At 40.8% G+C, this 17,420-nt stretch overlaps 1 protein-coding gene and 1 long non-coding RNA gene across 18 annotated transcripts in view; one reads left to right on the top strand and one right to left on the bottom strand.

Annotated features, from left to right (window-relative positions):
- The window catches only part of NHLRC3, a 180,721-nt gene extending 168,102 nt beyond the window's left edge, over positions 1 to 12,619 (bottom strand). For 8 of the 17 annotated variants that reach the window (XR_002336530.1, XR_002336523.1, XR_002336532.1 and 5 more), the window contains exons 1-7: positions 12,288 to 12,607; positions 11,945 to 12,103; positions 11,512 to 11,659; positions 9,142 to 9,342; positions 7,026 to 7,117; positions 6,164 to 6,276; positions 5,126 to 5,323 (exon numbers count right to left, since the gene is read on the bottom strand). This is a non-coding gene — a long non-coding RNA (NHL repeat containing 3). Of the gene's footprint in view, positions 1 to 2,913; positions 5,324 to 6,163; positions 6,277 to 7,025; positions 7,118 to 9,141; positions 9,343 to 11,511; positions 11,660 to 11,944; positions 12,104 to 12,287 lie in introns of those variants that run through there. The other 9 variants (XR_002336519.1, XR_002336520.1, XR_002336518.1 and 6 more) reach the window with 3 other exon arrangements.
- PROSER1 (proline and serine rich 1) overlaps positions 12,897 to 17,420 on the top strand; it is a 31,649-nt gene continuing 27,125 nt past the window's right edge. The window contains exons 1-2 of the mRNA XM_021065266.1: positions 12,897 to 13,760; positions 16,607 to 16,672. Coding sequence (XP_020920925.1) covers positions 13,716 to 13,760; positions 16,607 to 16,672 — 111 coding nt within the window. The 5' untranslated portion in view covers positions 12,897 to 13,715. The remainder of the gene's footprint in view (positions 13,761 to 16,606; positions 16,673 to 17,420) is intronic.

Raw genomic sequence — 17,420 nt, 5'->3', positions numbered from 1 at the left:
AGACTCTTAAAATCATAAAAAATAACCATCCCTCCCAAGCTAATACAAGTTAATTCAATACTGAATTTCTTAGGAATAATTTAATTGGCAAGAAAACATTCAACTAACGATGCCTTAATTATCTCACACAAAAAGAAGTCTGGAGAAAAGAACTACAAGGCTTGTTTGGTGGTTTCTGAATCATAAAAACCCAGGCTCCTGGTTCTCCGCCTTCTTTAAGCATGTTGGTTTGTTGCTTTATAGTTCCAAGAGAGCTGCTGCAACTCCAGACATCATATTCAAGTTCAATTCAAGAGAGAAGGTGGTGGTGCTAATTACACCTGCTTTTTTTAAAAATCAAAAAACCAAATGATTTTCCTGAAGTCCCAGGAGCACACTGGCCAGACCGTTATCACATCATATGACTACTTCGAGATGCTAGTGAGCTGAGGAAGCACCTAGCTCTTCCAGTCTCTAAGGTGGTGAGGTAAGAGAGGATGATGGGAATAGCCAACCGAGTGCTTATACAGACCCCAAATTCTAATCAGAATCCCATTTTTCCTCTCAACTGTTCTTTCTCTCCAAGTAGAATGTAAATTCCAGAAAACTGACCTTGCTCATCACTGTACTCCTGGTGTTTGGCATATAGTTACCTGTTGGATGAATAAATAGCTTTAAGGCAAACTGAAAATCTGCTTTTTTAAAAAATGGCCATTTCTAAATGATAGATGCCTTAGTGTACTGCAACTGTAACTTTAGTTTTCAGGGCTATGATTAAACACAAAATCATAAAATAGGGAGACACATCTGGTCTCACCATCTTCCCAATGTAAGAACCTCTGCCCGAAGGTGGCATGGCTGCCCATCTCTGGCTTAAATACTGTGAGTGAATCTCTTACAGTTTGGCCAGAGCTTCCTGGGTATCAGGGAATGGCTGTGATTCTCTCTCTGCATGATCCTATTTGTATTCATAAGAATTCTATGAGGAAAATACTATTATTTTGATTTTACAAATGAGAAAAATGAAGCCATCTCAAAATTACATAGTAAGTGTCAGGGCCTGGATCAGAACCCAGGTTGACCTAGCTTCAAGTTTCACATTCTGAACCACTAAGCTTCATTATTCCCATTAACACAGTCTATCCCACTGTTAAACAGCTCTTTGCTAGAAGGTTCTTTCACTGGGCTAGGCCAAGTAGCCACTTCTGTTATTTCTGCTCTTGTTTTAAAAGAAGACAATTTTTAAGAAGTCTGTTCTGCTCATTGTCTTAAAAGAAGACAATTTTCAAAAAGTCTGTTCACTCTACTACACAATTACCCCCTCAAGGTCTCAGAATCATTTCCTGTCACTGTGTTATTTTGGTTACCTATTTTGGAATTATAGTCTATGTGTAGGATTTTCCCTTAAAATGTAGCATCCCAAAGGAAACTTTGAATCCTCAGATCTGGTTAACAGGATTGCAGACTATCCTGTCTATAAACTTGCCGTATTTACATCAATGCTAACTGAGGTTGCAACAAATTTTTTTCTGAACAAGGCTTGTAATAGTTTTGGCCAACAAACATTCCAAATCTTTTACTGAAACGATTTGATTTTTTTTTTCTTAAACATGAAAATGTCCAAGGAAACCATAAAAATTTCTAACAACCTTTGGAAAATAGGTCACCTATAAACCAATTTCCTCAAGATGTAAGCAATCTGAAGAAAAAAGTAGAAAAATTAAAAGTATGGTTAACAGTACAGCCTCAGATTAAAAAATAAAAAAAATCAAAGTACAAAGGTCAACAGATGCCCACATCTGATGTCAAGAAATGCATATCATAAGCAGAGCTCTGCTGCCCTCTTTTGTATCAAGAATGCAACACAAATGCTAAAGTGCTGAAAAACTCAGGGTGGTTTGTGTGGCTTGTTTTCCCAACTAGGTAGCCAACTCCTTGGGCAGAAGATACTTGCCTCAATGTCTTCATACATCTGTCATTTTGTACTTTTTTGTTGAATAAATAAATCCGACATATTCTAACTTTTTAAAAAAAGACTTTGAGGAGTTCCCTTCGTGGCTCAGCAGAAACCAATCTGACTAGCATCCATGACGACGCAAGTTCGATCCCTGGCCTTGCTCAATGGGCCCAGGGTCCAGTGTCACCGTGAGCTGTGGTGTAGGTCATAGATGCAGCTTGGATCTGGCATTGTTGTGGCTCTGGCAAAGGCTGGCAGCTACAGCTCTGATTCAACCCCTACCCTGCAAACCTCCATATGCCATGGGTGCAGCCCTAAAAGAACCAAAAAAAGAAAAAAACAAAAAACTCGATTCGGATTTATTTTGGTGAGTTTAAGAGAGAAAAAAAAACTGGCAGTTTCCAGTTTTAACACTGGCTATCCAATCTATCCTGTTTTGAAATGCAATCATGTTTAAAACCAAAAAGGCCAAAGTTGGACCTTGTTTACCTTTAGCCTAACAGGCACATGGCTTGAAGCTGTCTTTTCACCTGTGACCTAAGTACAAGGTATACAGGTCTCCTTGGCTTATCATCAGACTGCAAACATGTTTTCTCTTGACAGACAAATATTCCACTTTAAAGACCCAATGTTCGTGGAGGTTAAAAAAGATACCTAAAGCCTTCGGTTTTCCAACTTAGAACATCCTACCTCTCTGCTCCCAGAACAGATCTAGAAAGTAAAGGGGTCAAGAGATTCCATTTCTAAGGCAAAAATATAGTTAGCTCGTTACTACTATCATTCATACCCACCCGCCCTCTTAAAAGCCGCGTTCAGTCTTCTAAGCAACCTCTAGCAATATTTGCACATTTCAGCTTTCACTTTACATATGAATGAAAAGGATATAGTCTCAGTATCAACCTATGATTTCATGACTGTTGAAATTCTGCAATGGAACAAGAGACTATAAACTGCTTACAATAAAATCAAACTTTAACTGGAAAACCAGACTTTCCAAAATTTTTATTTTTTAATAGAAAATACAACATACACCTCATTCAATTAATTGAACCATTTAATCCCAAGAAAAAAAGTGGAATACCATGAGGATGTTTGCTTTGCTCCGATGTTAGGCATTGCTAGTAAAATATATACTTTCAGCTAGACACATGGAGCCAATACTTTCAGCAAGTTTCATAAGAATCTGGTGTAAAACAAAGCTAAATACATTTTGAAATGACAAAATCTAACCTATATTCCTTCAAAGAGATATTTGCACTTCTCATCCTAGCTTGAAAAACAGAACAAATAAAAGCTCAAATTATTTCCTTTCATCCACATCGATTTACTATATTGGCTAAACTGCATAAAGGTTAATAAAGTTGATGAAAAGTAATAAATGCAAAATTAAGGCAAAGCTGAGGGCTGGTCCCAGGTAAGTAGCATATTATAAGGACCTTTGATAATAAAATGCTTTTCACGTTTACCCGGAGCTACAGTTTCCAAGGGCACATCTGAACCTAGTGCACATGTGGTCCTCACAGCATTTCTGAAGGAGGAGAGGCAGTGATGCTCCCGTCTTACTGAAGAGAAAACTAAGGTGACGCCTGTGGATCACACGGCCTGATGAGTGGCACAGACACACCTACGAATGGCGTGGGAACATGGGACAGTTTCCTGTTGATGGATTTACCTTCCTAACTGCATCAACATATGATCCAGCATCAAAACAAGTGTTGAGTGCCTTGAGGTCTGGAAAACAGACTCCAGTCATAAAAGATGATGAGGAAAGTCAATTTGAGATTTCTCACATGCCACACAATTAACCGTAAAAACACTGAGACAGAGGGAGGCGGATATGAAAGAGGGCGAAGAATACATAGTACAGTAAGTTTCCTTCAAAACTGAGAATAAACTAGAACAGACCAGACAAATGGTCTTAATTGGGAGGCCAATATTCAGACCAAAGGAGTAAAAAAGACACAGAGAAATAGAAAGGCAGAGAATTACTCATCTTAATAGCTTCAAGTGTTTGGCACACATTCCTCATATAGATAATTCTACAACTTCTATGAGGTAGACACATGATAGGAATAAATGAAGTGCATAAGAAGGAAGGAAGGAAGGTAAGAAAGAAAGAAAAAGAAAGAGGGCACTGAGAAGGGGACCTATTTTCAACACTACCCTTAAAAAACACACCAGTTATTTGTAAAAATCCCTTTGGGTAAAGTGCTTAGATGCTAGCCATTTTATTCCTACATTTAAAGATTGAGATTAAGTATCTTACAACTAAAGGGCCAAAGCCAAGGAGAGCCTTTAAAAGAAAGGCTTTCAAAGTTCATGGCAAGCAAGTCACTTTTCACAGCTTCTCCAACTGGACCACGTGGTTTTTCTCCTCCTCAGTTTTTCAAGCTGGACTCAAACTGAGTCTCTTGCAAGGTCTCCAGGACTCAGACGTAACACTCCTCCCTTCACAAGTCCCGTACTGCACCTGGGTGTTGCCATCGCCGTGTTGTGTGGACTTCCAGCTACTCAAAGGCACAGAGAAAACCCTGCCTCTGCATATGCGCATCTTCGGTACCTAGCACTCAGTGGGTGCTCCTAAATCAAGACCTCCTCTGACCCAGTCTCTCCAGCAGCTCATTTTTTATGAAGTGCCTACGTGAAGGTTTGTTTCTTATGTGACTTGCAAACCCGTGTTTATTCCCATGTTTATTCCACCCACCAGGGAGGATGAATCCACAGGCAAGGTCCTGGGTTACCTCCTTAGTCCCTTCTTCCCGCCCCATCTTTCAGTAGTTACATTTCTTTCATTAAAATTTCCTTAGGCACTCAGGAGTGAAACTAAGTCACAAGGATGCCAAAAAGCCGTGATTCACAATGACATGAAAACAAATCTGGAGTTCCCACTGTTGTGCAGCTGCAGCTGTGACAGAGGTTACAGCTGTGGCTCAGATCTGATCCCTGCCTGAGAACTTCTATATGCCACAGGTGTGGCCAAAAAAAAAAAAGAAAAAAAGAAAACAAGTCTTTCTGCTACTAGGTCAGGTAAAAATAAAGAAACAAATCCTGGTGCCTGAACATCCTTTTACAGTATTTAACAATGAACGAGAGACTCTAAACCTCCACATGAAGGTTCTTCAGCAAAAGAAACACTACGAACTGAAAGAAGAGAAATAGCTATTCACAGGAACATATTTCTGTACTTGCTTTGCTCCGATTTCTGCCACGTAAATGGCTCCAGTCTTCTGACTGACGTCCAAGAGATGAGGTAAGACCTGATCTGCTAGCTGGATGGTGCTGATCACAGAACAGTTACCGATGTTTCCGACCGGCGGCGCCGCTGTGATTAAGAGGCGGCTTAGATTCAGCTGGGCTATAATCAAACGCTTCCCATCAGGGGTAAATCTAAGGGAAAAGACATTTTACCTACTCAACTGGTGCGAAATTAACATGTTTATTTTTTTCACCATTTGTATCCCTTGGAATGCTACACAACAGTAAGGACCTGCCTGCTGAAGGGTTCTTTTCAGGGGATTTAAAATCATCTAATTCTGCTTGTGGAAGGAACAAGAGATTTGTGATGACAGACTAAAAGATTAGCTTGCTTTTTTTTTTTTTTTTAAGGGCCACAGTGAACCCCTGCATATGGAGGTTTCCAGGCAAGGGATTGAATGGGAGCTGAAGCTGCCGGACTACACCACAACCACAGCAACTCAGGATCCAAGCCTTGTCTGAAACCTACACAATAGCTTGAGATAATGCCAGATCCTTAACTCACTGAGTGAGGTAAGGGATTGAACCCAAATCCTCATAGATGCTAGTCAGGTTCTTACCCCTGAGCCACAACAGGAACTGCAGCTTGTATTTTCTTAAAAAGTAGTATCGGGGTACTACACAAAAATGAAACTAATGAAGAATCGACATTAGGCTGGGTCTCATGCTACAGATTCAAGATTTTAATTTTCATTCTCTTGCTTAAAGATAAACTGCACCTCGAAGGCAGAGGCTGTAGGAAGGCCCAGCATTTATTATCTCTGATACATGGATCCCATGGAACAATGGGAATTTATCCACTTTCATTCTGCCTGGGGTTTGAGATACGATCACGTGTTGTCTGAATACTTGTTTCCATCCCTTTTCTTCCCTGCTTAAAATTCACAATAAATGCTTTACACTTTCAGCTAGCTCTTCAGAGAAACTATCATAAACCAAATTGAACACTTTAAAACAAAAAGAAACAATTACCTGACTGCGGATGGCCCCTCTTCAGTGAAACAATCATTCCAGGCTCCTAACCACTCCCCGGTGTCTTTATCAAACACCTGAATTCTTCTATTGCCTCGGTCAGCTACCCACACCTGAGAACCCAAAAAGATACTGATTGGAAAAAGGTTATATCATAACGGGAAGAAAGAAAAAAAGGGGAAACAATGAATGTTTGTTTTCATTGGTTTCATAAACACTCTCATTTAGGATCTAAAGGACCCCAAAGAGGAGAATTATTTTTAAAAAGGCCTATTTTCAGATAAACAATTCAAATGCAGAAAGGTTAAATACTTAGTTCGAAGTGAGCTTACAATAAGCAGGAGAGCCACGTACGGCCCTGTCTGTCTTAACCCAAAGCCTGGAACGCTCTGACTACTAAACACAGCACCTGCGTTACTGAAAAGCTGGAGTTCTCCACTGTCACGCAGGCCTTTAGTAGATGCTGCGAAATACTGAAAAGAGACTCCCTCATTCACTCCTCTAACAAGTGTTTGCTGTCACTGCGGAGGAGAGCAACTCTTTTTTTCCCGCCAGGTAACTTCACTTATATTCTGTGCCTTTGTTTGTTTCTTCTACCCTTTCAGTCTGTTTTGCTCATTTCTAAATATCTGGGGAATGTCACTATAGAACCCAAGCATTTATAAGAGAGTAGGTGGGTACACCCAGCCCCAGAGGAACTTCCCCGACTCACCCAGACACACACACCCACTCACATATACATGTGACAGACACGCGCAGACACGCGTGCATGCACCAAGACCCATATCTATGTGCACGCATGCACCCCAAAACACACAAGTACACGCAGACACAGTTCCAGACACGGTGACACTATACTTACCCGACCAACGGAATCAACCGTCACACTGTGAGGGATGTTGAACTTAGCGGGTTCTGTCCCATTTTCTCCACGTAGCCAGAGGATCATGAAATCTATAAATGGCAAACACATACAGTCAGAACAACACATGGAATACCTTGTGCATTTACACGTTGTATTTTAGGTCATTAAGTTACAATGTTATAACAAACGATTCAATTATATCCCCAGCTGATTACGCCTTCCTGGCTTCCTGTTTATATACCCACTTGTCTAATTCTTATATCTCACAAAAAATTTAAGCTAAAAAAATAATTTTTTCTCTGTTTTAAGCAATTAATTTCCTTCTTTAATGACTGTCTCCATGCGACTTTTGCACATCTCAAAATCACTGTTTAGGGTTCATGCTAACCTCTCCCTCAAATGGGCTCCCCTCCAGAACTAAGCTGGACTTCAAAATTCACAATCTGTTTTTATAGACAGGTCTCCTTTATAACCCAGCAGTGAGCTGAACTGGGCCACCCCACGCCCAAAAGAGCTACGTCCAAGTCCCAGTCCCCGGAGTTGTGACTGTGACCTTGCTGGAAACAGGGCCTTTGCAGATGCAAGTAAGGGTCTTGGGATAATCTTGCATTTAGGGTGGACCCGAAATCCAATGACTAGTGTCCTTTTGAGAAGAAGGAGAGGGAGATTTGAGACACAGAGATGCTCAGAGAAGAAGGAAATGTGAAGACTGAGGCAGAGAGTGAAGTGACGCTGTCACGAGCCAAGGAATGTCTAGAGCTACCAGAAGCTGGAAGAGACAAGGAAGAATTCCTCCCAGAGCCTCTAGAGGGAGCAAGGCCTGCCCAGCACATCTCAGACTTCTGGATTCCAAAACCCTGAGAATAAACGTCTGTTTAAGCCACTTCATTTGAAGCAATTTGTTACAGCAGCCACAAGAAACTAATATATCTATATTCAATTTGTCTTCTAAATTTGGTTCTTTCTTTCATAGAATTTTTTGCATTCTTGCTCCACCCCCACCTCACCTCCTTTTAAATATCACCAACCAGATTCCGTTACACGGCGATAAACAGATGACAGAGCCCCCCAATGACATGGCTTACTGCAAACATATCCCACTATAGCATCGTGTCTTCGAAGAACTGTTTCAATAACATCACTTTGCTGCTCAAGAACCTCAAACTTTTTATAAACAAAATCATGGCTTCAAAATCCTTAAACTTTCAAACCCAAATCTTATTTCAAACTATCCAACAGTGCATCCTAAGCACCTTTCCTGCTAATCCCACCTGCAGACCTTGTGTAATAGCTTGTGGATGCTCTTCCCATCCCTCTCTTCTCCTCCCACCAAAAGCAGGTAGTTCAAGAACTATTTCCTTCTGGTCCTACTTCTCTAGCCAATAGTGATTTCTTGTTTGCCTAAGCTTCTTTTACTTCAACAATCTCTGTCATGGAGTAGCATTTAATTGCCTCACCTATACCCGACATGCTTCTGAAATAATGCTGAGAACAGGGAGCAGGGAATACAATATAACACGTGCTGATCAATCAACCTGCAGAATATCTTGGCTCCTAAGTGCCAGGTTCCTACCCTTCCCATTTTTTCGGGAGGTGGGGCACACCCATGGCATATGGAAGTTCCCAGGCTACAGGTCGAATCAAGAGCTGAAGCTGCCAGACTATGCCACAGCCACAGCAATGCACAATCCAAGGCACATCTGCGACCTACACCACAGCTCATAGCAACAGCTGATCCTTAACCCACAGAGCAGGGCCAGGGATCAAATCCACATCCTCATGGATACTAGTCAGTTTTGTTTCTACTGAGCCACAACAGGAACTCCCTACCCTTCCCGTTCTTAACTGGACTGAATAACCACTTATTTTTTCAGCACACTATAAATTTTCACTCTGCCTCCTGTTCATTTCAAAAGAAACACCTAATTTTTGGTGAAGAATAAGCAGGTCTGTTAGAATCATTTATTATTGGCGATCCCACACATCTGTTCTGAGCCACACTTGAGCCATTTACATAAACCTTCATGTACGACAGTTTCAATATATACTGTGAGCCACATTAGACCCAACTAAGTAATACTCTTACAATGCCATATGAAACTAAGCCAAGTACCTTGAGACAATTTGATCAATCTGTTATTCAATCCTCCATCTCCGTCTACAATGTAAATATCTCCCGTGTCTTCTACGAATAATTCCGCAGGGTTATCAAACTGCAAGGGGTTCAAACCAGTGCCTTTTTTGCCTGGTGTTCCCAAAATTTGAACAAGATCACCAAAGGAATTGTATTTTTTAACGGTATGACCATACGATCCTATAAAGACAGACAGGCAATTTCACCAACATAGCCTCTGTACAAACATTCATGTTTTTCAAGTAAGCTGAGAGCAAACACTTGACAAAATTAAACAGCAATAAAAAGTTAAAAGGCTCAGATAATCAAATGTTATATTAGACAAGCGACAGAGCTTCATTAGTTACAACCAAATCTGTTCACAAATTAAAATCTCAGGTATTCCAAAAGAAGTAGATTCTAAATCCAAATAAACAAAACAAAACAATTCATTCTTCAAAGAGCGCACAATGTAAAAGTACTGGTACACCATTTCCTTTTTTAATCTTACGATGCTGAGTTAGTGTTACTTATAAAAGAAAATCAAGAAGGCAGTGGAAAAGGAACAATTTATATTGAAAACTCTTATTTCAGTCACTCACAAGCAGAGCTACAAATTCAGTAGGTCAGTGAAGAAGTTCTCTGTGACACAGACTTCTGTATGTTTATAAAAGACATTTATACCTACTTGAGTATTTTAAATATTTTTTATTTGAGATTATGTTAGTTTATAACAATAGCAACTTTTTACAATGACACTTTTTTTCTGAGTGAAAAAAAATCCAAAATTCAGCCCATTGGCTTTTCTTTCCTAGGAAAGTTATCAATCTTTCCAAATCACTAGTCTCTCATCTTCTTACATTAAAATTTGAATTAAAATTATCTTACAGGCAAAAGTATAAAAGAGAATATTAATAAATAGGGGGAAACCATAAAGAAGTTAGCAGACATCAACTGGAAGGCATACCAAGAACTGGGAGGCAATCAAAAAGACAAATTGAAAACAATGGGCTCACTGGAAATAAAGTGAATCAACCTGCGTTACAATCCTATCTTTAAAATCGCATTTAGTATTATACCTGTTTTGGAGGCTTGAGCTAAAATGCGTAGCAAGAATAAGAGAACAAAACATAAAAGGTAGCAAACTTCACAGTTTCCAAAGAATTGGGAAAAAAAAAAAGAAATACCAGATAATTATGTGTTTTTTTAAAAAAATGGAGAGTACCTGCTGTGGTGCAGTGGAATAAGGATCTGGCATTGCCGCAGCCGTGATGTAGAATTTGATCCCTGGCTCAGGAACTTCCATATGCCTTAGATGCAACCAAAGATATTTTTAAAATAAATAAATAAAAATAAAAATGGGTAATATGCAGCTATGTTTTTACTAAAGGGTATTTATTTGAAACATGGGAAGGAATAGAAAAAACTGTCTTCAGATCTCTGTGTGGGAAAATCAAGCTCTAATGGAAAGAATGAAGACATCATGTGGGTTTTTTATTTCTGGGAACCAGTGAGGCATTTTAGAAAATAAAGATCACATGAATGGAAGGAATTCAAAAGGCCTCCTTTTAACAGTGAATCCTGAAAAGAACAGATGTGCTAAGGGCGCTTCTTACAAAAAAAGAGATCTCTGTAATTCTAAAATGGTATCTGAATTAGCCAGACTGAGGGAACAGGATGACCTTCAAGCCATGACCATAACTGGGCCAAGCCAGACTAGAAATACTGTAAGATCTCTTTTCTTCCTGAGATCCTTCCAGGTTACCTCTTGCATTGTTTGTGCGTCCTAAGCCACAAACACAAACAGCTATCTCTGAAACCTTATCTCACAGCTATAAATTCAGCTGTGCTTACTTTGCTCTGCAGCGCATTTTACTAAAAACTTTCGATGGAAGGAAGGGTTCGGATGTGCTGAGGTCAGTGGGACTTCAGAATCACTGACACCAGGCGTTTCTGTAAACCTCGCACTTTGGGCAAGAAAGTAGTTCTGGTTTCTCAGCACACTCTCTTTTGACAGAGAAGGGTGAAGGAAAACGAGAGGCAAGGACTCCAGTCATTAGTTTTTAGAGACTGCCATCTTACTCGGCTTCCCCAAAGAGGTTTAGTTATTTAATCCGAGAAAAGTAACTGAAGCTTTTAAGAGAAAAGCCCCTTGAGAGGTTAAAGATCCTAATAATTACAGCTTCCCTGTGGTATGTCTTGATGCTACAAAAGCACAATTATATAAAGATTGAGAAACAAGGGATTTCATGAATTATTAAAAAAAATTACAATTAGATTTGGCCACTCTGATTTTAAAACGGACAAGCAAGAACATGGGCAAAGATGTGACTTGCAGCAAGAAAATTTAATAGATATTACTACACATACCACTTCCTACATCCGTGATCCAGACGGATTGTTCATGTAGTGTACTGGCTGCAAATATGCCATGAGGTGTGTCAACTGTGTAATTCCAGGCTCGTAGGAAATATCCATCCTCTGTGAACACTAATACCTTTGGGATGTTATCCCCTCTCTAAAGGTACACAAAAATAACTGCTTAGGTAAGATCCGTTTTAAAGAGGCAATCTTTATGTTGGCAAAGAGAAACAAAATTTAAAAGTTAATCGAGAAATTCAGTCACGTTTAAAAAACCTGCTACGAAACCTAACAACATTATTATCTACCACATTCAAAATTAAAATGTTAACTTTAACTCAAAAAAAAAATTTCACAATTGGCAAAACATAAACGTATATATGGACTTAATACAGGAAAACTGTCTTCTTCATGTTCATAACTCCGAAAAAAATTTACTTACTTGGGCTACATAAACCAATTCGTTGAGGGAATCAACTGCAACACAAAATGTTGCTCCAGTAAAGTATTCTGAATACGTGGGCCAATCCACATCCAGCCGGTAAAGGATTTCCTCAGCTCTCCAGGAAAATTTAAAAGCAAAATGAAGACGTAGTGGGAGCTGCGTAAGAAAAGAAAATAGGAAAACGTTTTAACACTGAGACAAGCAACACGTCGGCGGTTCGGCCCCCGGTGCAGGTTTTGAGCCCAGCTAGTGCGAAAACCAGCTCCAACTCCATCCCAAGACCTCCTCCCCACAGTGCTATCCACACACCCACCAGCCGTTTCCTCACAATCCAACTCACCGAAGAGCCACAAATATGCGAATGTAAAACCAGATATGCAAGAAAGAAGCCAGCGCCGGCTACGCAGACCCAGAATCTCGCCATGACCAGACGGGAAGTCTGGTGAGGGAAAAGGATTGGCAGGCGGCTGGGGGCCACCGGACAGCCTCAAGTCCACGCACTTAGTCGCTTCCCGAGTTCCTAGCTCCAAACCCCTTTCCCTGGATGCGCGGGGTTCGAGAACGAAAAGGCAGCAGAGACCCAAGTAACAGAAAATCAGAACTGAGGTTTTGGGTTCCCAACTCGTTCCCGCCCCCGCCCTCATATCACGTGCCTCGTTTTACCCCGTGACCACCCTTCGGACCTTCCACGCTGCGGAGATCTCCGGTACGCCAGTATCGGGGCGCCCGTAGATATGCCTTAACAACTCCACATTCATTCTTTTAAATTCAGATTTAGCAATCACAAACTGGCACAATCAAATCCTAGAATCAAGGGTGTGACCCTCAAAAAATAACTTTTGGGTTCTGGGACGAACATCAGCTGCATCCAATTTCGAGACACCCAGGCATGCGCCATGGACATCTACATTCCCACACCAGGACCCCTTTAAAGTCGCTCCTGAAGGCGTGGTCTAAGCTGGCGGCGCAGAGTTGAGTTTACTCGGGTGCGACGGGCCCTATTGAAGGCCCCCAGGAGCCAGGGGGAAGCTGTGGGGGTAACCAGGAGGGGCTCCTGGCGCTCTTGGCGCTGCGGTATTCGGGAGTCCCCCTACCCGGGAGCGTTCCCCCCTTTGCCCGGCTCCTGGAGCTCTCCGGCCGCCGGCCCGCTCCCGGAAGCGGTGGCACCTGGTAACAAAGAGCCTGCCAGGCCTCCGCTGCCCGGGCTGCGGGACCGAGGAGTCCCGAGGAGCTGCTGGGAGTGAGCGCTAGTCAGGCCATGAGGCCAGGTTTGCGGCGGTGAGAGGCGGCCGGCGGCCGAGGCGCTGGTGCGGGCCGGGAAACCAGTGCCTCCTTCCTTGCCGCCCATCGGTTTCGGGGCGCAGGTGCCTCTACTCTCTGGGCCGCTCCACCTGGAAAGGCGGCTTCACGACGGCGGCACCTGGCCTTCGGCTGAAGGGACCGACGGTCTGCCTCGGGCTGCGAACCGCGGGTTTTTCTGCGGGACTCAGAGAGGACCTGGCTCTTCCGCGAGGGTTCCTGCTGCTTTGTGTAAAGAAGCTGGGGAAGCCTGACGGGTTTCGTTTTTAGTAAAAAGTTTTTATAAGTCTCCATTTTTGGAAATTTTTGCAGCGTTTGAAGTACTCTACCTCTTCGCATCCTTTCTCCTGCTCCTTGAGTCTTTTTTTCTTTCTCAGCGGTAAACATTTTTACTATTGGAGCAGACGAGGGATGAACATTTTGTAATTGAAAGTGTAACTGTTAAAACCTCGTGGAGCTAGTAGTCAAGATGGACAAAAAGTCCTTTGAAACGGTGCTGGATGAAATTAGAAAGGTAATTGCACTTAATTCCTTAATTCTGTGAGCTAAGAATTCTCTTATTCTCTTTCAGGGACTGCGTGTAAAATAATAGGATTGCAAAAAGTTGGAATTTTAACGTGGAGTGTAGAAACGTTATCTTGATGCATTTCACGATACAAACGGAAATTATGTTAAGGCTGAGATCAGTGCGGTGTTGCGGAGGTTGTTTTCAGAGTCCGGGTTCCGAATCCCGAGCTCTACAGATCATTTTTAATAGCTCCGTATTTTCGGATAAGTGATTTTAATATTTCCGAGGCGATTTCCTCATCTTTCAGTAACATAAGAGTGACTGGGAACTAGAAATAATACTTAGAAAGTTCCTTTAATGGTAGTTATTATTACGGAAAGTGTTTTTAAGTCTTGAGAATAAGCAGACTATGTTTGTTGCCTGGGAGGGCAAAATTAGCGTCCTAATAAAAAGTGTAGCATTAAGGTTAAGGTCATAGGAATGAGCTTCACTAACCTGAATTTTAAAACTTTTTTTTCTCTGCTTTCCACGTTTTTGCTGCGTTTTGGGGCGATAGTACGTAGCCTGCCTCCCAGAATTAGCCAGTTCTTTAAGAGCTAAAAATAAGAATTTACAAAATTAAAACTGGAAGGACTGACTCGCCATTCTTATGCTAATAAGGGTCCTGGGCTTAGGACTTCCGGGCAATTATCTCGCCGTTTTCTTGTCTTTATGACCCACGACAGACGCAGGCTTGTTTTTGTGCTCTGGTGGTTAATATTTATTTCAGTTTATGAATTTATTAATAAAATTGCCTGTGGAGATACTGTTTTACTTTATTCTCTATAAAGCAAGATGTTTTCCTCGATCCTTTTTAAGGCTTTTTTTCTTTTTCAAATGTTCATGTTAGTTCAATTTTTGTTTGTGACTATTGAATGTTCTTTTATGAATGAAATTTCTGCTTTTGCAAACCCAGTTTGCCCAATGAAAGTATGCAGTGAAATGTCAGCTTACTGACTACTTAGAATTTGCCACTACTTAGATATTCTCCAACTGGTAAATTAAAAAAAAAAAAGATGACATAGTAAATGTTAATGAGGGGAATAAGGAATTTTCCAGAGATAATTTCTATTCTATTAAAATAGAGTAAAAAGATAGGCTTATCTAGATAGAATTACTGTTAGCTTTTTAAAAACTTCTCTCAGATTTTGTAAATGAGGTAAATTTTTAAACCAGGTAATTTCTTCCTCAGTTTCACCCTAGGTCTGTAGGTGACACTGGCTGTCATTACTGTCATTGAAAACAAAGCAAGAAAGGAGACTCTAGGAAAAGAAACATGAAGGGAGAAGAAAGGAGGGGGAAAGCAATGTTTGCATTTTAAGAAGGAGTAATAATAATATTAGTCATTAATTATTGAGCACTTTCTGAGTGTGCCTGTTCTAAGCAGTTTCTCCAGGCGTTACTTGATTTGATCCATCTCACAAGCCTTGAGGTTTAGGTACCATTGATCATTTTACAGGTGGCAAACCTAGTCTTTCTGAGGTCTAGTCAGCTCAAGCTGACTCAGCTGGTGAGGGAGGGGCCCCGCGTTCGCGTTCGTAGTCAGGCTGTGTAACTACGGAGTGCCTAGATGCTGTGCCTGAGGCTACAGCAGGGCCTCTCTGGTGCTGGAGAAAGTAGTAAGACTTGACTTGGCATCAGCACCATCCAGGATGTGGGCCAGAAACATGTTTTTGATTGTGTCCAGTAATGGAAATAAATGATCATGAAACTCCCAAGAATACATTATCCAACATACCCTTCCCGCCTCCTCTTCAGTGAGCATTCAACTATTTAGCTCCCTGGATGTATTTGCTTCTTTGGTCATAGTATCTTCTAGCAGAATGATGCATGTGGGAAGTACAAACATTGTTTTGTAGTGAAAGCAAATGGATTAGTTGTTTTTGAGGGACAGGGGGTATATAATTGACCTGCAACACTGTCCATATTTCTATACACAACAAAAGGTTCACCACAGTAAGTCTAATTATCACCTGGGGACTGGTGGATTTTTAATGATTTTAATGATTGGTTTTTAGTCTGGTGTTTCCGTCTCTAAGCTTAGCAAATAGTTGACAGGAGATCATACATGATTTCATTCGGCTCTAGATAGTACTGGGTCAAGGCCATGAACTTCCCCTGTGATTGAGGCCAGAATTTCCTGGATCTCTATTAAGTGATTATTTGTTATCAAGATCTACTCTTGACTATTTTAATCCTCACTGTAACTGAGGTGGGTAGTGAATGCTGTTCTCTTTTACGAGTGAGAAGGCTCTGCGAGAATTTAGATGCCTCAGAGGCCGCATTGCCAGTTAGTGGCAGGCACACAGGTTGAATTCAAGACCCTCTTTGGATCCTGGGTTCTCATTTCTGTCTATACTGGGAGCCTGGACTAGACCTTGTCTTATCCTTATTTCTCTATCATTTAGCACGTGCAGGTGTATAATAAATAATAGTCTGATAAATAAGTGATGTCTGATCCATTTAACCTGAAAAATGGCAGGTTGTATTGGGGATGATATAAAACTATGATTACCTTTACAGAAATACTGTATTTCTATTAATGTCCAATTTTATCTATTATAATTCCATTCCCTTCTTTTGTAGGAGTAAGTAGGGAGGCTCGGGGAGGGGAGGTTTCCTGCTTGAGTTTCAGTGTCTCCCCTACTTCATGGAACCTGGTAGAATGTCACATCACCATGGTGACTTTGCTGCCTCTGTGTGCAGGGGCTGCAGGAGGTCTGCCACTGTTTTGAGTTGCTTAGGCAGTTTTGATAATACGCATATTACTGTCCCGCTTACATATGTTAATTCTGTTTTTCTATGTTTTTTAGGCTGTTTTGACTGAATATAAATTAAAAGCGATTGAATATGTGCACGGATATTTCTCTAGTGAACAGGTATCTGTTTATTTGTTTAAACAAAATTCTTTTTTTTTTAAACACTGATGTTCTGATTAGAGTCTGTTTACTTCCTGGTCAAGTTGAGAATTACTTTTAGTTTGCTGCTGTATTTATTCAGGGGCTTTAGAAGCTTTCAGTTTTAGTAGAAAACATCCCAGAATTTATAGTTGGGGTATTTTATAAACATAATCTGCTTTCATCACAATATCATATGCTAACATGATTTAAAAATGCAGTGTCTTAAAAAAGCAGTTCAAAGTGTTCATATTCTGGGCACAAAATCATAAGTTTGTAAGCTTCTGGTGGTAAAAGTACCCAAATTTGTATGGTATTTATGAGTCAGTAATTGCAAAATTCACTACATTTTATAAAACTTGAACAAATGGTGATATATGCTCTTATACGAAGTCACTAAGTACACATTTTGGCAACAAGAAAAATAAATGCAGTGTCTAATAAGTAGTTTTTATAACTGCCAGAAAACTAATATTTTCAGCATGATAGTTGAGTGGAAACTTTGACCCAGCTTAAGGGGGAGTTTGCTGATTTAAAAAAAATAGGTTTGCATGTACACACACACACATATACAGAGAAAACCGAATTTCCAAGAGATCTTTGGAAGATACTTGATAGAAAAATGGAGCAGAAGTAGAAGTAGACATCTGGAGAACAGTTCCGGGAAAGGGGGGAAACGTGAATAGGTTGACAGTGGATGAATCTGTAGATTGAGTCCGTAAACGCTCCA

Source organism: Sus scrofa, chromosome 11, assembly GCF_000003025.6.
Source record: "Sus scrofa isolate TJ Tabasco breed Duroc chromosome 11, Sscrofa11.1, whole genome shotgun sequence".
Taxonomy (NCBI): Eukaryota; Metazoa; Chordata; class Mammalia; order Artiodactyla; family Suidae; genus Sus; species Sus scrofa.
The sequence above is the reverse complement of the archived record's forward strand: the minus strand, read 5'-3'. Positions and strand labels throughout refer to the sequence as shown.